Raw genomic sequence first — 26,786 nt, forward strand, 5'->3', positions numbered from 1 at the left:
TCTTGGTCTTTAACGAATCATCCGGTGATGGTAACATGTTTAAGTTTAACATTTCTAGTTTTCCATGGTAAATTGTCGAGGTCGTATTTAGGAAAATAAAATGTTTTATTAAGCTCAACACAATGTTTTATTGAGGGGCAATAAACCTTCTAAAACTTTTAAGAGATCCCCGACGACATTCCGTAGACCTTCGGCGACCTCTCCGGTGACCTTCAACAACCGGCGATAAAAACTTTTACTTTATTACCTCCTAATAAAATCCGATAAACTTTTATTGTCCCCCAATAAAAGGTTTTGAATTGATGTAATCTTCTCATCTTCTTCTGACGACCTCTTTGGAGACCTCCGACGAGGTCTCAGGGAATTCCAAAGACTGGATCCCGGCGACCGGTGATTGGAGCCCAGCAAAGTCTCCGATGACTTTTCTCTCTTCCACTCTCCGATGACTTCTCTCTCTCTCTCTATGTGACAAAGAGAGACAGAGAGAGAGAGAGGGAAAAATTGTCCCAAAAATAAACAAAAAATAATATAAAAAAATTAATTGGGTATTAGGGCAAAAAATATGTAAGTTGTTGGGAAAGTGGACAATTTTATAAGATACTAGTCTTTCGTGATATGCTATGCATATGTAAAACTGATTTTTTGTTAAAAAAAAAAAAAATTGTAATATTTATGTCTTTGTAACTATTAAAGTTAGAGAAATATGGGGAGTTATTTGCAGATGAGGGCAGTGGGAAGTTATCTACATAATAGGGTAGTGGGAAGTTATCCATGTACAAAATGGGTTAGTGGGAATTTTTTTTTTTTTTCTTTTAATTGTTTATCAATAATTTATCATTTACTATAATACCCTTCAAATATTAAAAATTATTTAAAAATAATATATGGTATGGGGGTCTTTGTGTCTTTTCATGTCTACTTTGACTAATTTGACTAATAAAGTGGGTTCTCTTAATAATAGTATAGATTAGGGTAAATGAAGTTCAAATAGGTGAAATTTGAGTAAATGGATATTTTCCCAAAAAAAAAAGTCATATTTTCTTTATATTATTTTCTAATTATGTATAAATAATTAGATAAACACAATAATTTTCTATACATGGCCTCCCCATTTAATAGAAGAATAAACTTGAAAACCATCTAATTTAAAATTTTCTTAAATAAATTATAATTAAATGGAGGGAGAACCCATATAATTTATACTCAAAATTTTTATAGTTGATCAATAGGGTGTTTGGTGGATGAGAACTCAAATGATACAGGCCTAGAAATAAGTAATCTATTAGAAGGGAACAATAATAAATCTTTATTGATTTCCCAATAACTAACACAAGTGTTCAATATGGTCATTTGCAAAACAGTAATATACTAATATATACTAATCATACTAAATAGTAGCCTTAATATAGTCAAATGAAATATCTTATTATGGTTTATGAGATTGATGATATTTTAGGTACTTCGGGTTCTGTGTTTTTTGAAAGAAATGTGGATTTCATTAACTCATGCCAAGATGGTCATTACATATCCTTATGTTGCCTTCGACTAGACAGATCAAGAAGTTATAGTAAGAGACCTATTGTGATACATAGAGACAGACCACCTATATTCGAACTAACCGCTCACTTATTTAAAAGCGAGCCTATAAACTATGGAGAATAGCAAGACATAGTAAATAGGCCCTTACCACACCTATCTATATTTTTTCCTCGCCCTTCAAGCTAGGGTTAGGAGGTTTTGTCGAGCACAATTGCTTCCCGTTCCATAGAGAGACTAGGCCTAACAACATAGTGAAGCGGGCCCCACAGCTGTCCAAACTTTTGAAGGCCCGAATGGACTTAGATGCTTCTTTAATGAAGAGCCCAAGCCTAGTACTTGCTTCCTTCATCTTCCTTTTCTGGCCCATAGTAACACATAAGAGCCCATTTCCAAGAGCCACAAGCATAGGCCCAATAGTTTGACCTAGCCAAATAAGGTCCAAACCCAATCTCACTAAGGCAGCAGCATCGCTGCCACAGTCCTCGACATCATCGTCGCCAGCAATCACCCCGTCAGTCGTATGGGGCAGTGGATCACTGCCAAAAAACCGCCCAGTCCCCTGACACCACCAGGCAACCATCAACAGAATTGATTTGGACACCCAGCGTGTCTCCATCAGCTCTGATTTCTCCGACACCCAAGCTTTTGGAAACCAGCCATCGACGATCAGTCCAGCAGCACCGCTCTTCACTTGCTTCATTATGAGCCCAGTTGCAGGCACGGTTTCGCCGCCGCACTCTAGCAGCACGCTTCTATTGGACTCAAAAGATCCTAGTCCAATTCTCTTATGCGCCGAAGTACCAAGCCTCAGGCCTCCACCGCTGACTAGTTGCCTACTAGCCCAAACAATCTGAGTGAGAGGATCAAGGGAAGGGCAGAAATTCCCTGAGATTGGAATTCTATCAAAGCCGCTGTGCTCATGTACTGTGGACACCCCGAGAAGAGATGCCCACACCCTGAATTTAGAGGCCGGACCGTCGACATCCAACTGCATCTTCGCATTGTCGTTGAATTCTTGGTGATTGATGTTTAGGCGACTATCAAGATCACCATAGATGCCAGCGCATAGCCCATACCCATGAATTAGGAGGATGGTGATAGCAAGGATCAAAGAGTCGATGGTGATCGACATTGAAAAGCAGTAGCAGCGGAGTTAGGTTTTAGAGGAGCCATGAATTAGGAGGATGGTGATAGCAAGGATCAAAGAGTCGATGGTGATCGACATTGAAAAGCAGTAGCAGCGGAGTTAGGTTTTAGAGGAGCCATCTTGAGATAATTAATAATTCTTCAGGTTGTGTGTTTAGTAAAATATTTGAATGAGAAATTAAATTGGTGGTATATTGAATAAAAAGTGTGTATTAAATAGTTACGGCTGTGTATTTAAAACTTCTCTTAATTGATTGATTTTAATAAAAAATTAAGAAATTTGTAATGCCTATAATTATTCAAACCAAATCAATAGACAAATTTCATATATGCGGTTATTCAACAAGAGCTAACTAAAGAGCTCCCGAAAACTCGGAGCTCCGCATACCGAAACCTAGGGTTTCGTGCAGCAGAGCGGCGGCGTCGGTTTCGATCACTGCCTGCTAGAGGACGTCTTCCGGCGTCGATCTCGTCTGGTGTGCGTTGGGCGTGGGCAGCGGCAAGGGTTCTTTCGGTGTCGGGTTTGAAGGCAAGGCGGGTCGGGTCTGGATCTGCGGCGCCGGTTGTAGATTTGGGCTTCGAATTGCAGGGCGGCGGAGGTCTCAGGTTTGAGCGGTGAGGCTTGACGCCAACTGATTGGGTAACCGAAGGAGACAATTGGATCGTGAGTGGATCGGGCGGCTGTAGCGTCGACAGAGGCAAGCTTTGGGCGGACGGGATGGCTATCGTGGGTCTGTATCTGGGGAGGCCGCCGGACTGAACCAGGGGCGGCAACAGTTCTGACAGACTTGCTAGGGTTCTGGCGTGAACTGGTCTGGGTGTAGGGATGATGGTAGTGAATGGGTTGGGCCTGTTGGGTCAAGCCCACTTTCCCTCATCTCACTGACTTGGGTTGGATTCGCAGTTGGGCCTTGGTGAGCCCGTTTGGGGCTGGATTCAACACAATCCTATTTTGAAGCTATTCACTGCAGGGTCAGGTGGAAGGGTACACCAAGAGGTCTTAGGCCCCAAGCCAGTCAAGGCAGATGTGGAGAACTAGGGTTGTGTAGGAATAAATTTAGTTAGTTGTTTTTTGTATTTTCCTTTTGGATTTTAGTGTTTCGCATTTTCCTTTTTTAGGATTTTAGTTTTTGCATCTTCCTTTGGGAAGTGTGCCTGACTACGGTCAGTGGAGCAGTGAATGTAAAGGGTGATCTTCGGATCTCCTAGAATGACCTTGTATGGTCGTATGATCTTTTCGATCACAGGAATATATCTTCCTTTCCCCTCAAAAAAAAAAAATTTCATACATGCGGTTACCACATCAAAAATTACAGTGCACACATTTGACAATCATATTAAAAAAATTTACAGCAACACGACTTAATATGTAACATCAAGGAATCAACTTATATTCTGTATGCTTCACTACTGACACGGTTACTTCTCTTGAGCCTTCCTTGCAAACGTCGATTAATGGACTTCTTTGCAATGCCCTGAATGCTTACAACCACGATTTCTTTGGCTTTAGACTGCCCAGGCAGTTTTTCGCTCTCTCTGTTTTTCCTTATAAAAATAAAAAATAAAGTATAAATAAATAAATTCTCCATTTTCAGGGTCAAATGAGCTCCATAACTGTGAATCACAATCTTTTGCCCCATCCCCCAAGATATATGACTATTAAATAACCTTCTTGAAATAAATAAGTGGATCAAAAATTTATGTTCTTTGCTCTAAGAAAAAGGAAGTCCGAAGACAATATAGTGAATATACAACTAACATTCCTACAAATAAATGTTCAAAAAGAAAAAGAAACATTCTTACATATAAAAAACAATACAGCCTCAAACCACGACTGGCCTTTTTGATCCTGCTAATTGTCTCTGTTTTAATCGACTAAATGTCCTCCTTCTGTATAAAAACAAAAGGAATCCTGCAATAACAATCAAAAGCAAATATACTTCCAAGGGGGTCCCCCAAATGATGTTCATACTATCCCAGCTGCATTTGCAGGCACTGCGTACTAGAGTCCCTCTGCGATCAACTTCAGGATCAAGAATAAAATCTACATTTGTGCCTGATTCTTCCAACCAAATAACTGTGGTCTTTGATTTGTAACCAGGAACAATGGCTGTGACTGCACACACCACAACCAGTAAATCCCATCAGACACTTAAGATGGACAACCACACTAGATTCGTAAGCACATATAGATTCTAAAGAGTAAAGATGCAAATTAAATAAAGGATTGGAATAGAAAATGCATGTTAAATGCACCTATAAATGGCATTAAATTACGACAAAGAATTTTCAAAAAACAGGTTAACAGACTGTATTCAGATAAAATCCTATTTCCTTTTCGTGTGAAACCTTATCCAACCTACAAGCCACTTATAACGAATTCCCATTCAATAGTTGAAAAGCAAATAATCAAACAGTCCAATGGCCTTTATTATTACTACATGTTCTTTGCACATAATTTTTGACATTGAAAACCATTACAAATATGGATTTTTTTTTATTTTTTTTTGTCACCAGCTATATGGATTTTCATTACAAATATGAAAATCATTACAAATATGGGTTTGTTTTATTACAAATAAGGGTTAGTCTGTGTGTGCGTGTATCATATGCCATCAGCTGTACAACCAAGGATAGGTGGTCCATAACATGATGCAAGAAGTTGTGTTTTATGCCTATTAATCATCAGTTCTTTCAAATCATTTTAAAAGCATCCACCTTATTATGATTAAGCCATTTAATCTGCAAATACCTTCATATCTTCCTCCAGGGGCAAGCAAGCGATGGTAATCCGCAAATGCTGTTCTAGCTTTTACCTGTCAGTCAAAATTTATGAGCAAAAAATTAACACATGGTGTCCGAAGTTTAATAAACTGACCAAAAAGTCATGACATATAGTGTAAAAAACTAAATCAAAAGTGAACCAAAGGGTATAACAAGTCAATATAGAGCTGTCAGCAGGAAAACAGAGAGAAACATCTTCCAAAAAATTTATAAAATCTTTGGAAATTGAAAGGGTATCTTAATAAAAATTTTGCGACCCCTGCCAGCTTCCCTTTCCCCAAGGATCATCATCTTACATCTCCACCATCTCCACATTAAATCACATTTGAAGCAAACTAAAGGAATTTTTGGAAGACCAACATAGATCCAAAACCACTTAGCAGAGAAACCCCCAAGGTTTTCTTGTTAATACAATTGGGACCTGTAAACAGATTTGAACCCCTAAAACCAAGTTTTAGGTTCAAACCAAGTGAAAAACATATCGGAAGAGCACAGTTTCATCAATTATTACGTCCGACAATGCAAACCATCAATGTTCAAGTGAAAGAAGTGGAATCAAAATGAGCATTTATTTTCATTTTTCATTTATTAATTTGATTAGAGATATGGCTGAGAAAGATACTAATATCTGCTTAGTTTATTATCATTATCACACCACTTTTCCCTGGTATATTCTGCATTTATTATAAATTGCCAATTGGACCATTAGAATTTTGGAAGACTGAGTTTTATGAATTCATGTGCTTATAACTTACAAAATTGAACCCCTAATATTGAAGGATCCAGCCTGTTCGGTGTTGCTACAATTAGCTTAAATTACTTTAAGGAACGCATTGTTTGGATTTTCATAGTCCAACCATTGAAATAAGTTGGCATATGTATTCAAACCAGATTTACTCTGTATAATAATTAATATTCCAACCATTTTTAAGACTGCCATGCATGGGTCTTGAACATCCAATTTAAGTTTGGAACTTCAGTCCTATCTCAGTTCTCAAACTCTAGCTATATGAGTATAGAAAAGATGAAAAACACATAAATTTGAAGAATAGCACGAGTTGGTGAGCAAACCGTGTAATTTATTCCTTTGATTGCAATAGAGCCTGGCAATGGCCTCCCACCATCTGAGGAAAATATCCTTCCATGTACTCCTGTCTGAAGAGTACAAGTTAAATGTAGATAAGATAACCAATATCACACCCATTTAACATTCAATTTTTGCAACATTGCTTAGCTTATGCTCTGATGCTCCACATAATGTGAAAGATGAAAGGTCAATACACTTATGATTAGTCTTCTCAGGATTACCATGTGATGCAGTCTCATTAATATGAGATTGCCAACGTAAAAGGAGAAATATTTAATTCCTATTGTATGGATATGAAAGAAACATGTTGATTTTCAACGACATTGTACCTGTACTAGGCTAGCAACAAGATTAAGCATGCTCTTTTTGTTGTATTCCCAAAGAGTAAGAAGCTGCACATATACATATTAAAGTATCACATGAAACAGTTAAATGGTAGCAAGTTAACTTGAAAGGAATAGCTGAGGTGGAAGGTAAAAGTTGATTGTGCCAATTTATTAATCACTCAAAGCATCCCTCCAAAATAGGACAGCACTGGCAACAAGATCAGGGGACATCCGAACTAATAAATATTACAATATGTGAAGCAAGCATAAGAATGATATAAACCCTATTGTTGAAACAGCTCAAGTTAATAAGCACAAAAAGTCAAAACTAACTGACACTACTCCTCACATGTAGGTCAAGAACTACACCGATCACTGAAACATGCATCGAACTACAGCAACAAGGAATCAAGACTTAATTAAAGAGAGAAATCAAATACCATTTTAGGCTACGAACGTACCCAGATCTGAGATCTTCAAGAAAAACAGTAAAAACATGAGTTTTAAGTTTTAAGTGCGCACAGATACACTCCAGTTTCTGTTACTCAGAGAGGAACAGACCGGTGAAGCAAAGGAATTTGTTTCCTAGGACTTAAAATGGAGGCATGTAAGTGTTGAAGAGAGCCTCTCTTTAAACAATCTGAAGGCAGGCCATCTAAACCCTTCAATGTAACGAGAACTTAGTTTTTTTTTTTTCAAAAAAAAAAAAAAAAAAGAACTTAAATAAGGAAAGAGAATGAAACAACAAAACATGGAGGGAAAGAAGTTCATCATATTCCTAACTGAAAACCTCAAAGCCCCAACCCAAGTCCAGACAAGTACTAAAGGATGTTCCTTTGACATTAATTAAAAGGGAAGCACAACGGGAAGCAAGAAGCCAACTCATCACATCTTTATCAACAAGATGAGAATTCGGAACTCCTCTTTTAAGAAGATTGGTGTGAGGCTATTAAATCTTAGACATTGTAAAGATACACTGAGAAGATTGTGTTGGTACCCTCAACTGATCAGAAGAAAGACATTTAGCACACCTACAGAATAATGGGTAATTGACAGATGAAATAAGTTGTTTTGTGTTCAAAATTTCTCGCATGGACATAATATAATGGAGGATCATCAGCATCCTCCTTGGTCAGGGATGTGTTGGTTAGCACAACTTTCTGTCAACAAAGAATAAACTTTCCCTTTCCAGTTAAATTCAGTAGATACCTTTAAGATAAAAAAAAGCTGATATCATTCATTTCACAAGCACTTATTGATCTATTATTTAGGATCCAGAAATTGGAATGGCATAAACTTCATGAGCACCTTTACTTTGTCATTGGATGGGGAACACATAGAATGGAATTAAATTGATATTACCCCCTGTAGTAAATATGCACCTTTTACCCAGAATCTTGTTTCTCTTTATAGGCTTATGACTGTGCAAACAATAATAGGATGATGATGCAAAATATCACAGCAAGAACATAAGGAAACCACAGCACACACGAACACAGAATTTTATAGAGGTTCGACAAAAACTTTGCCTACGTCCTCTGTGTGATCTCTCTTGAGAATCACTAGCACTATGGAGAATAACAACTTGATTACAAGTACTTATTGAAATCCCTATGCTAATCCCCAACCCCTTTGCTAGATCTCTCTATCACCCTTGGCTCTACCTGCCCCTGTGTTTATATGTAGTTGAGAACTCTCTGAGATCTCTCTTTGATCTCTTCTCTGATCTGAGGACACATTATATGAGCTCCCTGCAGCCCTATTTATAGATTATAGGTGCTGGTTACAAACATGTCACATTAGGATTCCTAAAACTATTAGAACAAGGAAAAGGAGCTAGCTTTCCTATTCCTAACTAGAATAGAACTTACTGTCCAGGTCTAAATCAATAGGAATAACTGTTCCTATTCCAAAACCCATTAGGATAATCCTAATCAACTTGGACATATCAACGAGCCAAATTCACAACAATCTCCACCTTGGTGAGTTGATACCAAACTGATTGCTGCAACCTCCAGGATATCTTGTACTTCTCGAAGTAATCCTGAAACCTTCAAGAACCTTCACCTTGGCAAGACTCTTCTTGCCTCAACACACCTCTAGTGAGGAGGTGCTCCACCTCAATCTCAACATGCTGTAAGAATGAGCAGGTTCAAGTAACACTTGAACTCCTCCATGGCAATGGTCCTGGTCAAACAATCTGAGACATTCTCCCTTGAATGAACTTTCTCAATTGTTATCTTCCTTGAGTTGACCCAACCTTCGCTGCGATGACCACGAACATCAACGTGTTTCGTCTCTGCTTGAAACACTTGGTTCCTTGTCAAATTGATGACCCCATTCTTCACCACAACTTCTTGTTGAATTCCAAACTCACTCATCAATCCATTAAGCCATAATGCCTCTGCGGAAGCTTCTGTTAGTGCCATGCAATCTACTTCAGTGGTAGACAACGTCGTAGCTGATTCTTTAGTTGCTCTACAACTCACTAAACCTTCACCACAAGTCAAGACATTACTTGTTGCAGGTCTTCTCTTGTCTAAGTCTCCTGCCAAATCTGAACCCTCATGACCAGCATTGCATGCTTGTTCTTGTTGTCTTTCAAACACATATCCATGCTCCTTGGTGTCTCTCAAGTAATACAGAATCCACTTCACTGCTTGCCAGTGTCGTCTACCCGGATTCGCCATATACTTTGACACAACGCTCAATGCTTGAGCTAAACCTGGTCTTTTGCAGATTCTAGCGTACATAAGACATCCCACTACTCTTGCATAAGACACATTCATCATCTCATCTAACTCCTTCGTAGATGATCTCTGCACACTCAACTGGAAGTGTGCTACTGGTGGAGAAGACACGGGTTCATATAACAACCATATTTTTCCCGCTTCTCTGTCCCTCCTTATCCTCACTCCTAGGATTTGTTGTGCAGCTTCTAGATCCTTTATGTCTAATTCCTTCCCTAGTTGTGCCTTTAACTTCGAAATTCTAGACATATCCTGACATGTAGTTAACATGTCACCTAAATAAAGTAGCAATAGTAAAACCATACTATCCTTGAACACATGATGATAAACGCAGCTATCCGCTGGTGAGATTTGGTCATAATCGACCTTTACTTTCTGCGAATACTCCTTGGCCAATACCCGAGCTTTGAATCTCATGGCTTCCTTATCATGCATTCCTTCCTTTTTCCTATAAACCCACTTACAGCCAACCTGATTTCTTTCTTTGGGCTTAGGAACCGACTCCTGAACCAAGTCCTTCTGTATGGACTTCTTCATCTGTTCTAACATAGCTCCCATCCAACTTTCCCGTACATCATTTGCTATAGCTTCCTGATACGTGGTTGGATCTCCTAGACTCAAACTTAGAGCATACTCGTCTAATGCTACGCTTCTTTGGAACTCCTGCCCAAGTGACTGACGAACTGAGACGTTGGTTCGCAGTGCTAATTGCTCCACTTGAGCTTGTATTAATGACTGTTGTTGTTGCTCTAAGACTTCATGCTCGATAACCCCTTTATCATGCTCCACTTGCTCAATTTGCTCCACCTGAGCTGGAGTTTCTTCCATGATCCCTTTGGTTAGAGGAACTTCGGTTGCTTTCTCTACAACATCAGTCTTCTTCTTCACCTCACTTGTCTTGACTTCATCGAACGGCATTGTCTCCTCATCAAAAATGACATGTCTACTTAGAACCCTTTTCTTGCTGACAATATCCCATAACTTGTAGCCCTTTACTCCTTTCTCAACTCCGAGAAATATGCACTTGCGTGACTTTGGCTTGAGTTTGGTTTGCTCATTGTTGGAAATATGAGCATATGCACTGCTACCAAACACCCTTAAGTTAGAATAGTCAACTGGTTCTCCAGACCATACCTCCTCTGCACACTTGAAGTCCAAGACTTTTGATGGTGACCGATTAACCAAGTAACACGCATGGTTAACTGCATCTGCCCAAAACGTGTCCGGTAATCCTGCATGCAGCCGCATGCTTCTTTCTCTCTCCAAGAGAGTTTTATTCATCCTTGTAGCAGCTCCGTTTTGTTGGAGATTCTCTTTCACCGTGAAGTGTCTCGTGATTCCTTCATCCTTGCAAAATTGTAAGAACCTTTTCATTCTATATTCACTGCCACCGTTACTTCTCAAATACTTGATTTTTCTGCCTGTTAGATTTTCTACTTCTGTTTTCCACTCCTTAAACTTGGTGAAAACCTCGGATTTCTCCCTCATAAAGTAGACCCAAATCTTCCTCGAAAAATCATCTAAAAAAAGTAACAAAATACTTGAAGCCTCCCATAGACCTTACTGTTGCCGGGCCCCATACATCTGAGTGAATATAATCCAGCAATGCTTTGCTTTTGTTCTCACAATTTGCTAACTTGAATGCCACCTTCTGCTTCCCAAGAGTACAATCCTTGCAGAAGTTCAGTTTGCAGACACTGACACCTTCTAGCTTACCTTTCTTGTGGAGTTCCTGCATTCCTCTTTGACTCATGTGCCCAAGGCGATGATGCCATAGCTCAGTCTTGTCTTTTACCTCAACAGAAATTACAACTCCCCCTATTATTGCAGTCCCTTGAAGCTTGTATAAGTTGTTAGATTGAATGTTGCCCTTCATCACAACAAGTGATCCCTTAAGAACTTTGAGTCTTCCCTCTTCAGAGCAATACCTATATCCGGCCTTGTCCAAAGTACCCAAAGATATCAAGTTCTTCCTTAACTTAGGAATATATCTGACATTCTCCAGCGTTCTAACAACTCCGTCATGCATTCTGATTTTCACTGATCCAATACCTAGGATCCTACACGGTGAGTCATCTCCCCTAAAAACTTCTCCACTGCTACTGTCCTCAAATGTGTCAAACCATTCTCGGATTGCACACATGTGGAATGTACAACCGGTATCCAAAATCCAATTGCTGAAAGCACTGGAGCTGGATGTTACCACAAGGAGTTCACCGTCATCTTTATCTGGTTTGATGACTACATTGGCTGTGTTTGAACTCCCTGCCATCGCCTCTGCTCTCATCTTCCCTTCTTTGCAGTTTCTTTTCAAGTGGTCGGCAGCACCACATTTGAAGCAACCTATCTTGTATTTTTCCTTGGATTTTGATGTACCCCTGTTACCAGATTTATCCTTCTTACTTGTCAACTGACCTGTCTCCTTGCCCTTGACATGAATGCCTCCTTCTTGAGAGCTTTCGGTCTCCCTACTCATCTTAAAATAAGATTGAATAGCTTCGGTAATCTCACCGTACTTGAGAGAATCCTTACCGGAAACGAGTCTGGTGATGAAGTGCTCGAATGAAGCTGGTAAACATCTTAGCAGCATAAGTGCTTTCTCCTCATCTTTATACCTCACATCCACCTTTGATAAATTGGCAACACAAATCTGAAATTTATTCAGATGATCCTGCAGATCCCTGCCTTCTTCCATCCGAAGACTATAGAGTTCGTCTTTCAAGAAGAGTTTATCCGCGTCAACCTCTTTGACATTGTCCAATGTCTTACTGCTGTCCATATTCTCACCAATATGAACCTTACCCGCGTAAACCTTCTTGAGATAATCCCAGGTCTCTTTGCTGTTCATATTCTCACCGGCACTAGCCAATACATGAACCAATACATGATCAGCAAGATGTAGCTCTATAAAGCTCTTTGCCTTCTTGTCCATCTTCTGCCAAACCTTGTCTGCCATATCAGCTGCCTTATTCTCTATCCCGAGAATAGCCTCGTACAGACCTTGTAGAATCAGGACACTTTTCATCTTCCTCTGCCATAATGTGAAGTTATCCTTCCCATTCAACATAATGGGCATCACATTGCTGCCTGTGTCTGCCTTGTCATCTGCCATCTCAGAAACACCTTGAGCCTAAGCTTTGATACCACTTTGTAGTAAATATGCACCTTTTACCCAGAATCTTGTTTCTCTTTATAGGCTTATGACTGTGCAAACAATAATAGGATGATGATGCAAAATATCACAGCAAGAACATAAGGAAACCACAGCACACACGAACACAGAATTTTATAGAGGTTCGACAAAAACTTTGCCTACGTCCTCTGTGTGATCTCTCTTGAGAATCACTAGCACTATGGAGAATAACAACTTGATTACAAGTACTTATTGAAATCCCTATGCTAATCCCCAACCCCTTTGCTAGATCTCTCTATCACCCTTGGCTCTACCTGCCCCTGTGTTTATATGTAGTTGAGAACTCTCTGAGATCTCTCTTTGATCTCTTCTCTGATCTGAGGACACATTATATGAGCTCCCTGCAGCCCTATTTATAGATTATAGGTGCTGGTTACAAACATGTCACATTAGGATTCCTAAAACTATTAGAACAAGGAAAAGGAGCTAGCTTTCCTATTCCTAACTAGAATAGAACTTACTGTCCAGGTCTAAATCAATAGGAATAACTGTTCCTATTCCAAAACCCATTAGGATAATCCTAATCAACTTGGACATATCAACGAGCCAAATTCACAACACCCCCACCAACTTTATATTTTTTTGGGGGGTGAATCAACAACACCTGCAGTACCCTAGTCATCAAATTCACATTCAAGTGATCTGACTATACTTTCAAGGAACGAACCTTCTGGCTAAAGTTCTACTTATAGATTTCCATTTACTTGTCAATCTATCATGACTAAGGTAAATATAACAAGGAATTGGGAATTCTCACGCACCATCAAAACTTGGATAAAGAAGACAACTCTATGATTAGTGTTGCAAAATAGCAAGACTCAAAACAAATGATGCCTAACCTCATTAGCAGTAGGCCATTTGTTCTCACTAATCTCCAATGTCAATTCAAGACAGCCACCATATATATAGTTCCAGTCTTGCATGCCTCCATATATAGGGTACCTGCAACAGGTGTCTTAAGAGCAAATGATGAATATCAAACGAAAAGAAATACCTATATGTAGTTGGTAGCTCACAATTGAAGAAAGCAGAATAACATTGTCATTTGATATGCACTTCTTCATTTTGCAAACTCCATAAACATTACTTGACATACCAGGAAGCTCCATTTGTAATTCCTCCTCCAAATTCCTTGCTCAAGGACATGTTATGGTGAGAACGACTGTACACACTAGCCAAGAACCGGAATGTTTTGTCATCAGGACATCCAAAGTACGTTCTCCTGCAAATTAAATTTGATCAAACAAGAAAACCAAGTGCAAAAGGTATCTTCATCAAGCATATTCTGGGATGATTTGAAAAGCAAATAACTCAACTGTTTTAGGGTTCATTTGATAATTTATAAAGCACAATAAATATAAACTATATGCATCAATATCGCGACACTCTGAGGCCTACAATTCAAAATCATGGAATATTCATAATACAAAAGAAAAATGAAGAAGCCAAGGACATCATTGCGTTGAACCACCTTTTGTATGTTATGAAAAGTTAAACTAGATCAAAATTAAAACCAATCTAATAAGGAATATTGAAGTAAAATAAAGCCAATACAAAGGAACACCTGGAACCCATATTACAGGGAGAAACCTATCAGAAGTTTAGTATTAATAAATAGCCAATAGGAAAATGTTCAGAACAAATCCAATTATTTTTTGTGAGCATCCCCTTTTTTCCTTTTGCTACCATATATGTTACAACAGAGATAAGTTTGGCAGGTTATTCTCTATTGAGAGGACAAGATTTCAAGATTCTAACCAACAAAAGAACAAAACAGAACTGGAAATAGAGAACAGGGAATCAAGAAATAAGACAGCACTATCGAGTTTCAATGAGCATGATACAATGGAGAACTGTCTGGGTCTTCAGGGATGTAAAATGACTACCTTTTATCCTGAGTCCCATCCCATGGATAATTTGCAACAAGTGCACCCTGCAAATAAGTAAAGGATTAGTGACTGATTCCCTCATATTTTTAATCAAAGAACTCATTATCCATGATGAGAAAGTGAAAGAGTTGATGAATTTCTGTGTGTTCTTCTCATTGGGAGGCAAGGTTTATATACCCAAAGGATAGCTACATTACAGCTATCTAGATCCTTAGTCTAAGCAATTACATGATGAACAGGAAGCTAAGATCAAGCAATTATGGTATACTTTGAATCTGGACATCGTTAACTTAGAGGATTAATTAGGTGATTTAACAGAAAGAAACATATTTTTGGAATAGGCAGTATGAACATTATTAATGTATTTGTCAGATCAATTAAAATTGGAATAGTCAGCCCTTGCTTGAAAGAAAAACAAATGTAGATGAAGGCTAAAGAGCATTTTCATGATGGAATCTTACAGAAATATTCGAAAACCCTTTTTTGTTTAAGACAAATTAGACTCTCAGCTTGCACCAATGCAGTAACTTCTACTTTTGGAAATTGACAATATCTATGCGAATGTCTTACCTCATCTTGGAAGAGACAAGTAGAGAAGGCAAACCCTAATATGCTTAAATATTCTCCATAACTTTCACAAAACAAAAGGAAAATTGATTTTCCATCATGAAAGTCACCATAATGCCAACGAGTTCACTTTTTCAATTGACTGTATCTTGTAACATTTATGCAAATGTCTTTCCTTATCTCCTAAGAGAGAACTCAGAGAAGTACAGAAAGCATTCCCTAATCTCCTTGAGTATTCTCCATAAGTTTGACTAAAAATTGTTTTTCCATCGTGCAGGTGCAGGTCTCCATTATGTCAAACAGTTCTACTTCTAACTGATTATTATCTCAAGCTATTAATAGTAAGCAGGTAGCTGTTTCAACAACCTTGTAAAGGTATGGATATAAGCAATGCATATATGAATATGCAAAAGTAATGATTGTAGCATGAATACAATCAAGTAATTACCCCATGCAAGCTGGCAGATGCAGTGAAATGTATCTTTCTCAACCACTTCATTATTGCTCTTGTTTCAGGTTGCAGCACATCCACATCATCATTCATATGAAAGAACTGATATTGCATGCCAATATTTCTTATCATTAAAAAACGAACAATAAACTTCAGTAATGTAAGTTAAAAAATAAAACTTTATTAATGCTAGAAAGATGCTTTGGACATCCCACTATATTGCATTTTGATCACCAGATTGAAATCCTTTTCAACTAAATCAAGTGAAGTTATAACAGAAATATAATTTATTTTGCAACAGAGGGTACTCACGAAATTCGTATGTTGTAATTTAATTCTCAGATTGCTAATGTCTATTGACATTTAAGATTTTGGTCTTAGGCAGCTATAGGTTTTTAAGACACTAATTTTGACTCTTCCTGAATTTAGCATGTGGTCAATTTACTAGAATTGTTATATTGGTATTACAAATTTGAACTTTGACTGTTGATGATGTTGGGCAGGATCTATAAGCTTTTCTATTGAGGAGCCTGCCCATAACTGTTCAATATAATCGTGCCACCCAAAAAGATACCTGATCCGGAAAATCTCGATTTAGGTCTATATTATTTGCATTACCACGCCTCCGCAGTAAAAACCCATCAGGATTCATAGATGGTAGTATATGAAGATGCACATTGTCCACAATCAATGTTGCCTGTGGTAACCAATAGACATGTGAAAGTAGGTTAATGAATATCAAGTATTATACACAGCCAATGCTGTATTCGCACGTATAGAAAATATAGACCGTGAAATTCATTTATGAAATAGGAAAACATGCTCATTTTGGTCCGATTTATAGTACAAATTTTGTACTACAAAAGGATGGATATATATGTCTAGTCTTGAGAAGAATTTCTCTCTTCTATCCTATAATGATGCATACTCAAGTTGCAGGAAATTGATTTGAAATTTTTATTAAAACAAATAAACGCTGAAAGGTCTTGAACACATAAAGAGTGAGAATTTTGTGGAGCATCTTTAAATAAACTTCAAAAAAGAAAAGAAGATCTTTTGCAGAATTTCAATCACCCAACAAATTGAATGATAGTACTTATCCTAAAACAAATAAGACTCCATTGTTATGTCACATGTGTTCTAAAACATGACCAAGGAACATAACTCGGGATTACAATATCTTTTTAAATTCTATTCAGCAAAAATCCCTCATGCCCACCACAGAGTAAAAGAATCAGTGGCACAAAGGACTACCAAAAGGAAGCATACTGAAACATCCAAAAACAGCCAAGAATTGCTTTGATCTATGATACAATTATCTCAACAACTAAAACTATATGTCCAACCTCTGCCACGTGAAGTAGTAGTAGTAGTAGTAGTAGTAGTAGTAGTAGTAGTAGTAGTAGTAGTAGTAATAACAACAACAAATCTCCTACAGGGAAAGTAAAATACCACAGGATCTATCAAATAGTTGTCACATATCCAATTAGCAAGATGCATTAGAAGCTCACGACCTACAGGTTCATCTCCATGCACGTTTCCAATGTACTGCAACACCAAGCAAGTTCATCAAAAAAATGCTCAAACTAGCATTTGAATTCCCCAGATGTGTCGCAAGTAATTTACATTCTGGGCCTCTGGGGAATGAATGAGGAATAAAAAGCTAGGTTTTCAAGTAAACACGTCAAAAACAAAGATACAAATGCAAGCAAATATTCAAAACCAAAAGTTTGTACAGAGGTGAAATTCAAGCATTCCACTTTCACTAACATCCTTTTACTCAACCGTCTACACATATATTCTGCCATGCAAAAAAATAAAATAAAATAAAGAAGATTATTGGACAATATCTTAGTTCCAACTTAGAACAAGTGCACATCACAAATTGTTTGAAGAAACTGATGCCCAGAGCAAAGCCAAATATTGAACTCTGTCCCACAGTGCAAGGGTGATGATCAAATTCTTCACCCTTGGCCCCTCCTATTGCGTTCCATCTGTACCATCCAAAGGATTGCCAGTACAGCACATCTTCCCAGCACCATCCCCCTCTTCCTTCCTCCAGAAACTTAACCTCTCGCACAATAAGGCAATACAAGAAACTGGAACAACCGATCACACCTTAGACTCCCTAAAAAATCTGTCATCATGTCATTGCAATTGAGCAAGGAAGCAGCAAATGATCTGCACCTTCAGCAGCCTCTTTACAGAACCAAAGCATTTTCCAATTTCAATGAATATTAAATAATACCTCTTTTCTGGGCTATTGAAGGAAATACGATTTCTATTTTTTTTTTCTTTGGAGGTGATGTGAGAGAGAGAGAGAGAGAGGGAGAGGGAGAGAGAGAGAGAGAGAGACCCAAGATTATAGATTTTCTAAGCAAAAGTTTTTATAAGAAAACGCTATGAAAGTACCTAGTAATCAGTACAACCAGTCCATCAAACACAAAACAACTGCAAAGCAAAAGCACCAGCCCAGTATACTTCATTACAAGACCCCTCCCCCCAACTAAGAAAAACTATGCTAATTAGGAATGTTTTTGAAATGTTTTGACAAGGAAGCCCAAAGAGAAGCAAGCAGTCTAACTCTATCTGACTCTGTCCAAATTATTGCCACATCCTCCTAATCTTTGAAGATTCTGTTGTTCCGTTCAGCTAAACCCACCACAAACGGAAAAAAACCTTACACCAAAAGCAGCTTGGATATGATCTTCATAAATTATATTCAGGAAAACAGTTTATATGTAAGCTTCTGTAAATAACAGATCATTCACCTTAAATGCAGGTTCAGGCTCTTCCTCCCCAGGCTTATCAGAAATTTCAATTACCCACTACAAGCAAAGGAAAAAAGCACCACTTCATAAGATGTGATGGGTTACCCCGAAAAATAAAACTAGCACAAAAAGAAAACAAAAACAAGAAAGAAACTTGGGCCAAATGATTACCAGAGGAACCCCATACACACTCCTCCCAATACTGATCATCCATTCCAGAAATCCCTCAACGAGAGAATGAGAAGAAAAGTCAGCATAATCATCATGAAACTCCTAATACAAACACTAAAAACAGTCCAACTCATTGTTTCATTTTATATACACACAGTAAACTTCAATCTAGTACATAAGTACAAGTAATCACCTGTAAACCCTAGAAATGTTACTGCACCTTTGGCCGAAGTCCTTAATGGCCTTTTCCAGGTCAGAATTAGTCATGTACCCTTGAGCGACATCAACACTGTGGAACATATTTTCATTCTCAGTACACAATCCACAGTTCATCTCAAACTATAACAATCCAACTTTACTAACGAATACCTTATCTGAGATCCTTTGTCCCCGAACAAGTGCCTGCTGGAACCGCTTTGAGTACCATATCCGTAGCCTATGGACATCAAGCTCACAATTAGCTAAAGACAGTGCACAACTAAAACTAGTTATTCCAATGCTAGATGAGCCTACAGCTTTGATTTTTTTATCCTTTTTCTAAAGCCCTAAACCTAAAATCCACTGTTTGGATAATAATCTGATCAAAAATAAACACTGTTTGGATTAAAGGAGCTATAATATAGACTATGGAGTCTTACTTCTTCTGATTGTAATATAAGTTGTAACAAATTGTGATATGAAACTTTCGCTTCAGATTTCAGTTATGGAGTTCAAAATTGTAAGAGAAAACAAAGGCATGCATAATAGGAACTGTGAGGGGAAGAGAAGACCTGTGGGGTTAGCGTTGGGACTGCCGCCTCTAGCAATAGCAGGAAGAACGGAAGAGGAAAAGCAAAGGGAAATGAGTAGGATGGAAAACAGAAGCTTCATTCTGGAACGGCGGACGTTGATGATGATGACGACGACGGCGAAGCTTCAACATCAGAGTCAGGAAGGCATTGAAAGAAGATCTGGGATTCTTGGATTGCACGTTGAATCGTTTTCCAATTTCAATGTGCGCAAAGTGAACCGAGGACCAAAAAGTCAGACGAGAATTCGGTGTATGGATATGGGCTTCAAGTATATATGACCAGGAGGTCCGGCCCATTTCACACATTTCCTTAGCACTTTGACAGTCTTGACTTTTTGTTATTTCGGTATACACTAGGAGGCCAGAGACTCAAAAGTACAAATCACATGAACTGCAACATTGGGCGACCTTTTTTTGTTTTGATGCACAAAGAAAACAAAGAAACAAACTATAGAACAAAGTCCCTAGCTACTCTCCCACCTAGATATCCAACTAGAACGCTTGGGACACAAAAAGAGGAGGCAATTATGCCAAACATATATAGGAAACTCTATCCCTAAGATCATAATTAGCTAACATGTCTGTTAAAATATTAGCAAGGAGTTTGCTAGAGTCTTAATATCAGCTACTAAAGCTTTGATTCTCCAAGGAACGGCAACTTTCCCCAAAGTACAATCAATAAGTAACTTTGAGTCTCCTTCCACCCAAGCTTTTGGGTAATTGTAGAACTCAGTCGAGTGAATAACATCTCTTAGAGCAATTGCTTCAGCCACAATAACACTTGCATCACCTTTTTTTTTTTGGGTCCTTGACCCAAAGCCTTAAAATGAGCAAAACTTATCACACTTGCCCCAGCAACAGATTTTAATTCCCACTAACCCAATTTAAAATAAAATGTCAATTAACATTGTATGCCACTCTTTTCTCTCTCTCCCCAACAGCACTCTCTCTCCCCGCACCTACGATCAATCATCAGCTCTGTCAAGGCTCGCCGCCGCCAGCGACTCCTTCATTGCCGCAGAGAACGGAGACGCCGCAGCCGAGAGGCCAGAGACGAAAACGCAGTGAGTTTCTGGTTCTGCGCGTCGGGTTTTTCCCAGAGGATCTTCAAACGAGCAATCTGCTGCTGCGCATCGGGCTGTCAATTTCCGTCAAGCAATCTGCTGCGGTCAGAGACGGAGGCAGGCCTGATTCGAGATTACATCCCGTCCTTGAATGTCATCGCCAGTCTGCTCGTCAAGTCCTGACCAGGTTCTTCTTCATCAAGTCCTGACCGGATTCTTAGCCCAACTTTGCTTTCAGGTTAAGCCATTCACCAGGCAAGAGAACACATCCAAACTACTTCGTCGCTTGTTATCGCCTTGCCGGGAACTCTAACAAAGAAAACGTGGGATTGGTTGGGCAGCAGAAGCAACATGACGGTGGGTTTGCTCTTAGTTGGTGCCCATATCATTTTCTGGGTGCCCAAATCTTTTTTTTTTTTTTTTTTTAAGTAATGGGGCAGAAGGAAAGGAAAAAAAACAAAGTTTTAAATGTCTATTGGGGGGCAATAGACGTATAGAATTGATGTAATCTCTTTTTTTTTTTTTTGTAATCAAAGTTTTATTTGTCTAAATTTAGGGGGATTAGTTCCCATTCTGGCGACTGAAAGTCCTATTGGGGGGCAATAGACGTCTATTAGGAGGCAATACATGGCTGATAGTCGTCTATTGGGGGGCAATACATGGTTGATAGTCGTCTATTGGGGGGCAATAGAGGTCAATTGCCCCTCTATTAGGGGGCAATAGATGTCTATTGGGGGCAAAAAAACTTTCCGGTGAGATTTTCAGCAAATTCTGGTGGGCGGCAGCCGGTGACCTGAATCCGGCTGCCGGTGATCGGAATCCGGCGAAAGTTTACAGGGCTCCGGCGAAGTCTCTCATGGTTTCTCTCTCTTCCATTTTTTTTTCTCTCTCTCTCTAAGTAACAAAGGTGTGAGGGTAAAATGGTATTTAAAAAAATCTTAATGGGGTATTAGGGAAGACCTCCTTAGAGTGTTTTGGGTAAGATGGAATTAAAAAAACTTAATGGGGTAAGTGGGAAAAAAAATCTCTAAAAATGGTGTAAATGGACAAAAACCCTTTTTTTTTTAATAGCAAAGATAGGGTGACCATTTATATCTCTCAAAACAAAGCCAATGGAAGCAGACTCAGCTTTAACAGATCCATCAAAGTTAATTTTGATCTTACCTTGGTCAGGAGGCTGCCATTTAATATGAAAGTACTAAGAGACTTTAACATTTAAACTTTTAGGATTGGCATTCCAGTAGTTAGCTCCCAAAATAGCAGCCCCATAAAAGATTTGAGTAAGGTAGGGAGTTAATTGCTTGAAGTTAACTCTGGCGACGCCGCTCATGGAAATAGTCAACAATACAATCTAAGGTTCGGTCCGTACAGATCTTAGGGTTCTTCTCAGACACAGCTCGAACCCAAATCCCATTTGTATCGATTACTCATCTCTAACACTGTTAACCTTCCCTAGATAAAACTCAATTCACCTCATCTAGGTAAGATTCAATTCACCCTCACTTTAGGTGAAGTTTCAATTCACCCTCACTTACCTAAAGTTAATTCACCTGTAACAGGTTGCGCCTTTCCCCAATGGTTTTCTGCTTACTAAAAGATCATGTAAAGCCAAGTGCATAGGCCCAAAATAATTGAGTATCAATACTCAAAATATTTATTTCCCTCTGAAACCCATTTCAAACTCAAAAAATGGATTAATTAGCTCTCAAACTAGAGATACTCAAAGGCCCCCGAGAGGGAAAAACCCTAGAAACCGACCCACTCCAAGATTCATATCGGCCGGGTCGTCCGCGGCAACAATATCCCATAAAATCTTAGCAGTATAGTATGAAGTTATATTTGGATTATGAAATAAGGAAACAATCCAATTTGTAAAAGAATCATTCCAAGCCAAAGGATTAGGAACGTTACCAGCTAAAGACTAAACAAAGGAAGAAAAAGAACACTATAGAAAAAGATGATCAAATGACCTAATGCAATTATGACAGAAACAACATATAGAAGAGATACAGTGATTATAAAGAGAGAGTTTATCTGTAGTCTTAACTCTTAAGTTTATTTCTAATTAAAGGCCAAGCAAAAAAATTTATTTTAGGAGGAATATTAAGCTTCCACATGTTATCCAGAGTTGGGGGGCAATACATGGCTGATAGTCGTCTATTGGGGGGCAATACATGGTTGATAGTCGTCTATTAGGCGGCGCCTAGGCGCTAGGCGCACCCTGACCGCCCCGATTATGGGGTAGGCGATGAGACAAATCGTTCGGAGCTTAGGCGAGCGCCTGGGCGGGCTGGAAGAGACTAGGCGGTCTGGGCGCTGGGCTAGGCGCTAGGCGCTGCTTCATTTTTTTTTTTTCTGGAAACTCATATGAATGTTTTCGATGCTGGTTCTCAAAAGGTCGGAGATCTATCACTCTCTCCTCCATAGATCGACCACCATCTTCATCTTCTAAACTGCTATTGATTAATTTCATAATCGAAGAGAGCAAGAAAGATTGAGAAAGGAGAGAGGAGATGAGATGACTCACTACGATCTGAAAGTGAAGAAGAGTCGGGGAGAGAGGGGGAGAGAGACTGGAGGTAGAAGAGGGGGAGAGAGACTGGAGGTAGAAGAGAGAGAGAGATACTGGAGGTAGAAGACGAAGATGAAGACAGTTGAACAAACACGTGAACCTTGTTAACAAAAAAAAAAAACAAAAAAAAAAAGAAATCGGAAGAGATGTGGAGTACTCCACATTCAACTTTATTTGACCACTAGATCAGGTTTGGCCTTAACTATTCCAATTTTTTAATTTTTTTATAAGATAGGGTTTGGATAGATATAAATAACTAATATTAGGTGTTATTTAATAGTGGTTTTAGTATTACTTATTATTATAGAATTAAATAAATATAAAAAAATAAAAACCGCCTAGGCCCCTAGGCGCTAGGCCCTTGGTCTCCGCCCGACTAGAGCCTAGCGATTTTTAGAACTTTGCTTTAGAGTGAACGTAATCATGTTGAGCTAACAACCAAGAAGCACTCTTTATAGAAAACTTACCTGATCCAGAGGGGCCCCAAATGAATTCATCTAGAATATTATGAACAGGAATAGAAACAGCTAAAATTTTAAGGACAATATCCATAGGAAGTATTTGTAAAAGCACTTCCTTTATCCAATGAAAACTCTTGAATGAAATGAGAAACTTTAAGATTCCAATCTATAGTATGTCTATCATGTTCAGGGATAATAAAGTAAATATGAAAGGGTAAAACCCAGTTAAAAGTTCAAAATAAAATATCATCTTCAGTACTTTGTGATGACAAACTTTCGATTCCTATCACTGGTATTCGCTTATCGTGAGGTAGCAACGGTTATTATCTTTTTTCGGTCCGAGCTGTGACCCCAGTTGGATAGTCGACGTCTGGTTCAACTTGCTATGACCCATTGACAGTTCGATGGTTTGTTATGTCTTACTGTGTACTGGAGATTTTAGCTCCATTTTTTTGTAATTTTTAGGAAGGTATGTTAGGTCTGCTGACCTAACTTTCAATTAGAAGTAGGTTATTTTTGGCCCGTGTGTATTGCTAACCTACTTGTAATAAACTTTTCCTTCTAATGGAATAGATTGAATTTGATAAAAAAAATACTAGCAGTGTTATTAGAAAGTAAATCGTAGGTGCAATCAAGAGGAATGTCCAGAATATGCAACTCATTCACAAATTTTATTACTGTAATTTCAGAGTTTCTACTTACTGCTTTGTTCTAGTACTGACACTAGCTTGAATAGTTTGGGTAATATCTCATTCTGTCATGCCGATGATTGAGTCGAGTTATGTTGACAAGAAAAATATTAAAATAATAAAAATAACAAAATTTTCAAATCATAAATAAAATAAAAATAAATAAATAATAATTCAGCTAGTAATAAATACTAGATCATATCCTACCAAGATTTATAAACCTTTTAGTAAATTCTTTAGCAATGTTAGTTTTTTTTTTTTAATAAAATATCAACTCATTTTATTGATCAACGAAATTACACATAATGACATACTCATGCTTGATGGGGCTGACAAAAGAGTCATTACATAAGTAATTCAACATTTTTAAAGATCATGAAGCTCAGCCAAAAATACCCTACAAACACCCATGGGAATTAAAGGGGCACAAATGTTGTGGGTACTCTTGACGACATATCTCAAAGAGATCCTAAACTCCTTCCCCAAAGAAAAGGATTTCTTACAAAATAAATATAGAAAACTAAGGACCAAGCCCAAACATAAAAACTTAAAAAAAAAAAAAAAAATCCAACCCTTGATCCCTAAAGGAACCCTAGACCATTTGATAGCCCAAAGGACACTGGCCCATGATCTTGGAAACCTAGCCCATACCATTCTTGCAGCCCTAGCCCACAGCAGTGAGCAACCTCTGCCCATGACTACAGCCGCTTCGTTGTTTCCCCGCCACCAATCAACGCTGTCAGAGAAGCAAACTTGCCACCACGGCAATGCCTATGCGCCATCAGCACATCCATTACTCTAGCCATTGGGCGATAACCAAACCGGCCATTACCCAAAGCCAAACAAAGCGTTGCTCAACTCGTGCCCAGATCCAACACACCTCGTCTGCGTCCATCCACCACGATATGCACCGCACCAAAAAGTAATCGACCCCGCCCCAAGATCAAGGAACGTTGCCGCCTCTCCACCCTGCAGAAATCGATGACCCTGCCCTCCACTCCACCCTGCAACCTCGCGTGCCACGGAGTACCCGAGATCCACCACCAGCGAATCTATATCCCACAAAATAAGAAGTAGCATGCAAGCAAGAAAGCCAAACAAAAAGCTCGGAGACATCGACGAAGTAGAACCCTACCGCCCTTAGCCTCCTTGTAACCAGAGACAAAGATAAACCTGCCTCTAGCCAAGATTCTAGCACCACCGCCAAGAAACCCCCGATGGCCTGCTCCTCTCTTGTGTTGAGAGAGTATTTCATTTTTTTATCTCTTTTCTTTGGAGATGGATATCAAAAAGCAATGCAAGCTATTATTTAGTTAAGTTTTAGATAAAATAACCAAAAATTTATTTTAACTAGCCATTTTTAAAATATGCTTATATCGATTCTTTCTATTTTATCTAGTTTTGAATTTATATATATATATATATATATATATATATATATTAAATGAATAATTATTTAAATGTATTTATAAATTAAATATAATAATTTAAAGAACTGTTTTAAATTAACAAAAATAATAAATAACATCATCTCAATCTTTATATTTAAGAGCGAGATAACTAAAAATATAAAATAGAGAGCCACTTAGAGCAGACATATTTTAAATTTGGCTAGCCAAAATGACTTTTGAGTTATTTTGGCTAAAATTTGAGTAAAATATAGCTAAAGAGCTGTCCAGACAGGGAGTCAGCTAAATATGCTCTTAACAGTGAATGTGGATGTTATGGGAGGAATTGAGATATTGAAATATCCAATGAAGATCGCACGGTCATTAGGTAACCAACAATTTTATTTATTATTATTATTTTTTTTTTTTGAATTAATGAAAGAACTTGTATAGAAGATGAAACTCAAGTGAGTTGGGTACAATCGTATTGTAGCACGTCAAGGATGCTTGTAGGAGCATGCTTTAACCAAACTGCACCTATTTCTACCTCAAAATCTAAGGCTGCTAGCGGTGAGCTACCGCGTTACAATCTCTTGTAGTATGACAAATTGTCACTCCAGTTAACCTACTCAAAGCATGTTGAATATCATCTATAAGGCCTCCATTTGGTAGCAAGGCATAATTTGTACAAGCAGGTTTCAGAGATGGCTTCCAAACAATCACTTTCAATAATAACATTTTGAACTTGAAGTGATCAAGAGAGAAAGTCTAAACCTGCACGAATGGATAGCAACTCACACTGCTTTGGAGATGCATCGTACATTATCGGTAGGATAAAAGTTGCCTTGAACTAGCCATTCGAGTCTCATAGGAATCCCCCAACTCCACCATGACTTTGGTTTGGAATAAATGCAGCATCCACATTCAACTTGAAGCCTACAGCTGTTGGTTTCCATTTCTTGTTCTGAAGCTTCTTTGGCAGAGTTGTGCAGCCCCGAGCTCTTTGAAAGTCTTCCCAACCATGCAAAACAGCTAAGTACCAAGTCCTGAGTAGTTTGAACGTTTCCAGACCACAAAACATTGTTTCGATTCCTCCATAAGGCCCAGATGATCATCAACAATTTCTCAAGTACCTCAGGTTTTAGTTG

General features: G+C 38.5%; 1 protein-coding gene across 3 annotated transcripts; it reads right to left on the bottom strand.

The window, feature by feature from the left end:
• Positions 1–3,968: 3,968 nt before the first annotated feature.
• Positions 3,969–19,710, bottom strand: LOC133736200 (carboxypeptidase SOL1). Of its 3 annotated transcripts, XM_062163643.1 has the most exons (16): positions 19,445–19,710; positions 19,044–19,110; positions 18,868–18,963; positions 18,675–18,705; positions 18,504–18,560; positions 17,185–17,280; positions 16,307–16,429; positions 15,730–15,834; positions 14,712–14,758; positions 13,922–14,047; positions 13,665–13,767; positions 6,886–6,948; positions 6,541–6,624; positions 5,438–5,501; positions 4,489–4,801; positions 3,969–4,230 (listed from the first exon to the last, which is right to left on the bottom strand). In XM_062163643.1, the coding sequence occupies exons 1-15, from the start codon at positions 19,542–19,544 to the stop codon at positions 4,509–4,511; spliced, it is 1,455 nt and encodes a 484-aa protein (XP_062019627.1). In that variant the 5' UTR covers positions 19,545–19,710; the 3' UTR covers positions 3,969–4,230; positions 4,489–4,508. The 3 variants fall into 3 exon arrangements, with proteins under 3 accessions (XP_062019627.1, XP_062019626.1, XP_062019628.1); XM_062163642.1 differs by lacking the exon at positions 3,969–4,230 and having other exon boundaries at positions 4,372–4,801; XM_062163644.1 differs by lacking the exons at positions 3,969–4,230; positions 19,445–19,710 and having other exon boundaries at positions 4,372–4,801; positions 18,675–18,728; positions 19,044–19,087.
• Positions 19,711–26,786: the final 7,076 nt, after the last annotated feature.

The sequence above is a fragment of the Rosa rugosa genome, chromosome 3, assembly GCF_958449725.1.
Source record: "Rosa rugosa chromosome 3, drRosRugo1.1, whole genome shotgun sequence".
Classification (NCBI taxonomy): domain Eukaryota; kingdom Viridiplantae; phylum Streptophyta; class Magnoliopsida; order Rosales; family Rosaceae; genus Rosa; species Rosa rugosa.

What these genes read in the sequence shown, in the direction of transcription:
- LOC133736200 (XM_062163643.1), bottom strand. Translation starts at nt 19,544, where the DNA reads ATGAAGCTTCTGTTTTCCATCCTACTCATTTCCCTTTGCTTTTCCTCT. An exon ending in GTGTGTATGGGGTTCCTCTG is followed by an intron (nt 18,561 to 18,674) that starts GTAATCATTTGG and finishes CTTTGCTTGTAG; the next exon opens with TGGGTAATTGAAATTTCTGA. An exon ending in CATCTGCCAGCTTGCATGGG is followed by an intron (nt 14,759 to 15,729) that starts GTAATTACTTGA and finishes ACTTATTTGCAG; the next exon opens with GGTGCACTTGTTGCAAATTA.